Source organism: Entelurus aequoreus, linkage group LG21, assembly GCF_033978785.1.
Source record: "Entelurus aequoreus isolate RoL-2023_Sb linkage group LG21, RoL_Eaeq_v1.1, whole genome shotgun sequence".
Taxonomy (NCBI): domain Eukaryota; kingdom Metazoa; phylum Chordata; class Actinopteri; order Syngnathiformes; family Syngnathidae; genus Entelurus; species Entelurus aequoreus.
In genome coordinates, this window is record NC_084751.1 from 23,011,912 (window position 1) to 23,019,411 (window position 7,500).

At 44.2% G+C, this 7,500-nt stretch overlaps 1 protein-coding gene across 1 annotated transcript in view; it reads right to left on the minus strand.

Annotated features, from left to right (window-relative positions):
- pdcl (phosducin-like) overlaps positions 1–7,500 on the minus strand; it is a 47,156-nt gene that overhangs the window by 16,953 nt on the left and 22,703 nt on the right. Inside the window, exon 9 of the mRNA XM_062031395.1 lies at positions 7,294–7,500. This exon is cut by the window's right edge and continues 80 nt beyond it. Coding sequence (XP_061887379.1) covers positions 7,294–7,500 — 207 coding nt within the window. The remainder of the gene's footprint in view (positions 1–7,293) is intronic.

Here is a 7,500-nt window from a genome sequence, read left to right on the forward strand (position 1 = left end):
GCCTGGTTTACGCTTCCCTGCATTTGTGGGTTGTATAGCTCACGCAGGTGGCTCCTGCACCGTCTGATCCGGTTGCCATTTGGTGTTTGTACAACATAGCTTCTTGGCTCATTGCACTTTTGCACAACAATAGCTGGATGCCATGTTCCTCTGTCCTTGTTCACCACCGTCACATGCTGTCCGGGGCAGAGTGGGGGCAGTTCTCTGCGGCATCCACGGTCGTGGTGCTCCTTCATGTCCTCTGTTCTTTGTTCCAGGTGTAGCCTATGTTCCTCCTTCCCTGGATCTGCTCTGCTTGGTAGCAGCGTAGCAATAGGTCTTCCAAACATCAGCTCTGCAGGTGATGGTAGTTTGCTATCGATGGGTGTTGCTCTGACTTGCAGTAGTGCCATCTGAAGGTCGCCTCCATGCACCAGGGTTTTTGTTACAATAGATTTGATGTGTCTCACATGCCTTTCAATGAACCCGTTGCTTTTTGGGTAGTGGGGCGAGCTTGTAATGTGCTTGATTCCCCAGTCTGTTACACATGTCTTGAAGGCCTGTGTACTGAGGCCCGTTGTATGTTAGGATTTCGTCCACCCGTCCGAACAGCGACATGTATAATCGCAGCTTTTGTGCGACCGCATGGCTAGACGCCGGCACAGGCATCTCATCCACTAATGGGTATTTGGAGTACTTGTCTACAGTTAGAAGGAACTGGCGACCTTTGACCTCGAATAGGTCAGAGGCCAGAGACTGCCATGGTTTTGACGGTAAGTGGTTTGGGTGAAGGGGTTGTTTTGGGTTTGCATCCTGATGTTCCACACACACCCTGCATGACCTGCACACACTCTCAATGTCATCATTCATTTTAATCCAGTATACACTCTCTCTTGCAAGGCGACGTGTTTTCTCGATGCCTTGGTGGCCAACATGTAGCTGTGTCAGTATGTCACCAGTCATAGAGTCTGGAATGAGTACCTGTCTGCCTTTGAACATGACTCCTGATTCCATTGCAAGCTCATCTCTGAAGGACCAGTAGGCACGCAGATCTTTCGGCATGTCCTTGATGTTCTCTGGCCAGCCTTGGTGGATCACGTCTTTGAATGCGTTGAGTCTGTGATCCTTGGCAGTCTCAGTGCGGAGAGCGTCCTGCTTCTCAGGGGAAAAGTTTATTATTGCAACAGTGTGTTGCTGTGGGTCCTCGATCTCTGCATCGACACCATCAATACGTTCATCCAGCTCTATGTCACCGTGGTTTTCAGGGTTTGGCAGCCTGCTCAGGGTGTCCGCCAGAATCATTTGGGGTCCTGGTCTGTATATGACATCATAGTTGTATCCCTGTGTCTTTATCAGCATGCGCTGGAGTCGTGGTGGTGCAGCATGCAGTGGCTTCGCACATATGGTGACTAGTGGTTTGTGGTCCGTTACCACGATAAACGATTTCCCATAAAGGTATGAGTGGTATCGCTGCATCCCGTACACTATGGCTAGCATCTCTCGCTCTATGTTGCTGTACCTCGACTGGCAGTCAGTCAGTGTCTTGGAGCCAAAAGCGATGGGTCTGTCATTCTGCACCAGGGCCATACCCAATCCTTTCTGTGACGCGTCAACCTCGAGGGTTAAAGGAGTGTTTGGGTCATAGTATTTCAGGCAGGCATGCTCGGTGACTGTTGATTTCAGGTCTTCGAAGCACTCCTGGTGGTCAGTGTCCCATATCCATGGTGCTTCGTTTTTCAGCAGCCCCCTCAAGGTGTGAGCTTTATCCGCAAACTTTGGTATATAAGGGGACAGGTAAGTCAGCATCCCTATGAATCTGTGCAGATCGTCTTTGCTTTGGGGTGTTGGCATTTTCTGTATGTCCTTAATCTTGGCTGGGTCTGGCCTGATGCCTTTTGCTGTGTACATGTTGCCAAAGAATATAATGCTGTCTTGTTTTATTGTGCATTTTTCACTGTTGAACACAACACCTGCCTCAACGGCTCGTTCCATCAGGTTGATTAGGTTCCTGTCATGCTCTTCCTCAGTTTCACCACAGACCGCTATGTCGTCGGCTATGCTGACCACACCCCGGAGCCCCTCCAGGATCTGGTCCATCTTGGCCTGGAAGAGGTCCTGAGAGACACTCAGACCGAATGGCAAGCGCTTCCAGCAGTACCTGCCGAATGGAGTTCGGAATGTTGTCAGGGGTTGTGATTCTTCATCAAGGCGTATAGACCAATACCCTGCTTTTGCGTCAAGTTTGCTGAATATTTTCGCCCTTGCAAACTCTGGGTTGAGTTCCTCCACAGTTGGGATTTTGTGTGGGCACCGCCGAAGGCCGGCATTCAGTTTTTTAGGGTCCAGGCATATCCTAAGTGACCCGTCTTTTTTGGTGCTGTATGTCAGACTGGAGCACCAGTCTGTATGCTCTTCCACCTTCCGTATCACATCTTGCTCTACCATTTTATTTAGCTCTGCTTGCAACTTGTCCTTTATGTGGATACTGCATTTCCGTGGGGGGTCGATGAATGGTTCAGCATCCTTTTTTAAATAGAGTCTGGCGGTTCCACTGAAATTGCCTATCTTGTCAAACTGGCCTGGATAAGCTGACTTAAGTTTTGCAATGTTTGTTATTCTCTTCAGTGGTCCTGTCCCTCTGTCCCTGGCAATGTCCCTCTCCTTCACTGTGTCAACATTGACAGTTACCAGGTTCAACATTTCACTCGTCGGCAGTCCAACTACAGCCGGACCAGGTACATCCACTACGTAGAACTTGGTGTTGACCCATTTGGACTCTTTGTATTGACATGGAATGTCAATGGTACCCAGACAGGGGATCTGATGACCACTGTATGCTGATAGCCTCCTGTAGTTTTTCTTCAGCTTTTTCTGTGCACATGCATCCTTGCCATACATCTGCTTGAAGGTGTGTAATGGGAGTGTGTTGACAGATGCCCCTGTGTCTATTTTTAGGCGGAGTGTGTATCCGTAACCCCGTAAGTCAGGTGGCCTCACCTTCAATGTTGTGTATGCCTCTTCTCTGGGTGCTTTGCTCTCTATGCTGTTCATACATTTCTCGCTGATGGTGATTGAATGGAATTGTGATTGGTACTCACATTCTTCATCGGCCTCCGAGCCATCTATGGTGTTGATATGGGACTCACCACGTTGCCTGTTGTGGCCCCTGGGGGCTTGTTGTCTGTCACGTCTCTGTTGTGGTGGGGGGGACTTACTCCTTTGGCCCCCACCCCGCCCGAAGCGTTGCTGTCTCTGCTGCTTGCTTTTCCTACAGCACTTCGCCCAATGGCCTCTTACACCACAGGCAGAGCATTCGTCATTATATGCGGGGCATTGGCGGGGTTTATGGCTCCTACCACAATTTGGGCACGTCCGCCCTCTGTCCACGGCGTGGATTTTCTCACTGTGTGACATGCCAAGTTGCTGTAATTGTTCCTGCTGATAGGGCTTCGTATTTCCGCCCTTCTGTTAGTACATCCGCCAGAGAGTGGCCTTTGGGTTTGCTATACAGGTAATTTCTCAGAGCATCATGAGGTGTACTAGCAATGATGAGTTCAATTAGACGTTCGTTGACCTCTTCATCAGTAAACTGGCATTTTTGAGCTAACGTTCTGGCTCTGGTTACAAAGTCATCAATGCTCTCATTTGGCTTTTGCCTGTACTGCATTAGGTGGAGTCTATGGATCCTAAAATTCACATTCAGTTTCAACTGACCTTCATAGAATTCCCATAGCTTAGCAGGCTTCTTCTTGTCATCCTCACTGAGACCACTTGCATTCAGCCGTTTCAGTCCTTCATCTCCAATGCCACGGCATATTTCCCTCGCTTGCTTAGCATCATCTGTTATTTCTTCATCCTCTAGGTAAAGAATAATTTTCTGTTTAAACAGTGATATGGCCTCACTCAGGTCCGGGTCGGTCCAGTTCATGATCGGTAGGTGTGTAGCCATGGCGCGCTCTCGTTTGGGACCGCTGCTATCAGTTAGCTCGGCTCCTCACGTGTGGTGCGGGCGATGACAGAATTATCATCGGACAACTCCCCCTCTCGTTCTGCTGCGTGGGTGATTACTTTAGTCACCGCTGCCACCATGAAGTATTATTGTATGTGTATAAATAATACACTGGGTAGTTATGACTGGAACATGTTTTATTTCAATCCGGTTGTTATGCCGGCATAACAGTAGTGGTGTTACATCATAAAAAGTCCGTCGTGCATCTGCCGCGTCATATCCGTTCTCGGCACATATCGCTACAATCTGTTGCTTGCTAACTTGCTAGCAACCTTTTTGTCATATTCATGACAAAAAGTTTTAGTATAGTTTCATACCTTCAACATTGGCTAACATGCTAACTGTTAACATGCTAGCAAGACAACGGCTATAAATAGTATTCATCGTGCACTTTGTTTTATAAGTTGTATACCTACAACATTGGCTAACATGTTAACAGTTAACATGCTAGGCCAGGCAAAAAATACTTTGTTTTATACCTACACCATTTGGCTAAATACTGTAATCATGCTAGCAAGATAGTGTTGTGAAATAATATTTATGACTTTTAATTTTATACCTACAAAATTGTCAAACAGCCTTACGTTAACATGTCAGCAAGAGACCACCACGCAACAATATTTATGACTTTAAGTTGTATACCTACAAAATAGGCTAACATGCTAACAGTTAACATGCTGATAAAAGACCACCAAATAACAATATCCATGACTTTTGGGTTTATACCAACAAAATTTGCTAATATTCTAACTCTTAGCATGCTAGCAAGATAACACCAATAAACAATATTCATGACTGACTTTTAGTTTTATATCTACAAAATGTGCTAACAAGCTAACAGTTAACATGCTAGCAAGACAGTGCCAAGTAACAATATCCATGTGTTTTAGGTTTTCAGCAGTGGTGTCAAACGTAAGGCTCGCGGGCCGGATCAATCCCGCAAACAGGTTGTATCTGGCCCGTGGGATGAGTTTGCTATGTCTAAAAATGAGTCGAAATGTTATAATAAAAGAAACTGCTGTTCTAAATGTGTCCACTAGATGTCGCAATAGCAATTCTTTGTATCTTTGTAGATTATGCTACATACAAGCGGTAGAAAATGGATGGATGGATGGATGGATGTAAAAAAAAAAATAAACCACATGATGTTAGTGCACCAGTCGAGGAAAATGAGCAAACTACATAAATAACATCCTGTAATTTGATTTGTATATTCATTTTTTATCTTGACTGATTGAAAATTAACACCAATGAGTTGACTGATGAACATTATCACATAATTTATTTGGAAAGTATAAATAATGACAAATAAAGGTAGAATACTATTAACCGCAACATGTAAGTGTAAAAAAACTACAACATTATGAATTGAACATTTTCAGAATGTGCCTGTTCTATTTTTAAACAAAGAAAACAATCTGAAGTTGTCTTTATTTTTAAGTTATCGTGCCGAGATTTTTATCAGTCTGGCCCTCTTGGGAGTAGATTTTTCTCCATGTGGCCCCCCATCTAAAATGAGTTTGACACCCCCGGTCTACAGTTATGCCCACTAAATAGGAGATAATGTTAACTGTTCGCATGTTAGTATCTAGACTGACATAATTGCCGATGAAAAACACTTGCTGTAATCATTAAAAATGTGGAAATACTACATTTTACTTTTGTAAAATAGAATTAGAATTGCAATTTTACAGTGCATCTGGAAAGTATTTACTGCGCTTCACTCTTTCCACATTGTGTTATGTTACAGCCTAATTCCAATAGTGACAATGGGATTTTTTTAATTTATTTTTTTACAAATGTTTGGACATTTATTTAAAAAAAAATCACATGTACTGTACATAAGTATTCACAATCTTTGCCTAATACTTTGTTGATGCACCTTTGGCAGCAATTACAGTCTTGAGTCTTTTTGAATACAATGCTACCTTTTTTTGGTCAGTTTCACCCATTACTCTTTGCAGCACCTCTTAAGCTCCATTAGGAATTTGAGAAAGACTGGTCTAATTCAACAGTCCTTCAGGAAGCATCAGTGGCCAGTCATTTTTAAATCTCGACAGAGATGTTCAATCGGATTCAAGTCTGGGCCACTCAAGGACATTAACAAGAGTTGTCCTGAAACCATTCCTTTGATGTCTTGGCTGTGTGCTTCGGGTCGTTGACCCGCTGAAAAATGAACCATTGCCTATGTCTGAGTTCAATAACGCTCTGGAACACGTTTTCCTTCAGGATGTCTCTGTACATTACTACATTCATTTTTCCCTCTATCCTGACTAGTCTACCAGTTCCTACCACTGAAAAACACCCCCACAGCATGATGCTGCCACCACCATGTTTCACTGTAGGGATGATGCCTGGTATTTACGCCTAAGAGTTCAGTCTTTGTCTTTGTTTCTCATGTTCTGAGAGTCTTTCAGGTGCATTTTGGAAAACCTTTATGAAGGAATGGCTTCCGTCTGGCCACTCTGCCCTACAGGCCTGATTGGTGGATTGTTGCAGAGATGGTCGGCCTTCTGAAAGGTTCTCCTCTCCCCACAGAGGAATGCTGTAGCTCTGACAAAGTGACCATTGGGTTCTTGATCACCTCCCTGACTAGGACCCTTCTCCTGCGATCACTCAGTTTAGACCAGCTCTAGGGAGAGTCCTGGTGGTTCCAAACTTTATTCCATTTACGGACGATGGAGGATTTGTGCCTCAAGACAATCCTGTCTCAGAGATCTTCATTTTTGAAGTTTGTACTCTGCCATGCACTGTCAAGTGTGGGACCTTTATATATAGACAGGTGTGTGCCTTTCCAAATCATGTCAGGTGGACTCCAATTAGGCTGTAGGAACATCTCAAGGATGCCCCTGATCTCACTTTTGAGTTTCATGGAAAAGGCTGTGAATACTTATGAACATGTGATTTTATATTTTGAATACAATTGAAAATATTCCTAAAAATGATTTTACATTGTCATCATGGGATATTGTGTGTAGAATTTTGAGTACAAAAATGTATTCCATTTTGAAATAAGGTTGTAACATAACAAAATTTGGGAAAAGTGAAGCGCTGTGAATACTTTTCGAATGCACTGTACTTTCGGTTCGCCTGTTTTATTTGGAAAATTTTTGGAATTACAGTATTGGGATGCAGCATTACTTCATAAAAAAAAAAGAGATTGTCTAAACATGCCCGACCACAAACTGTCAGACATTACCAACTGAACCACTAATGGAAAAGGTGTGTAAAAAAGCGTGGATGCCAAAAACCATCCCTCTAGTATTTGAGTACTATAATGCACAGTATTATCTTTTGTTCGTTACCTGGCCAGCCACTTGCCGAGAAAAGGCGTCCACCAGCTTCTCCACGCCGTAGCGTGATAGCACGGAAGTGTTGAACAGGAACTGTGGGTAGTTGAGCTCGTCTCCGTTTATAAAAAAACTGTCTGGCATTAAGGGGTGCCAGTGATAGAGCTGGCTGAACTCCAGGGCGATGCGGTTCCCGTACTGGAAGTCGGTGTTGAACAGCAA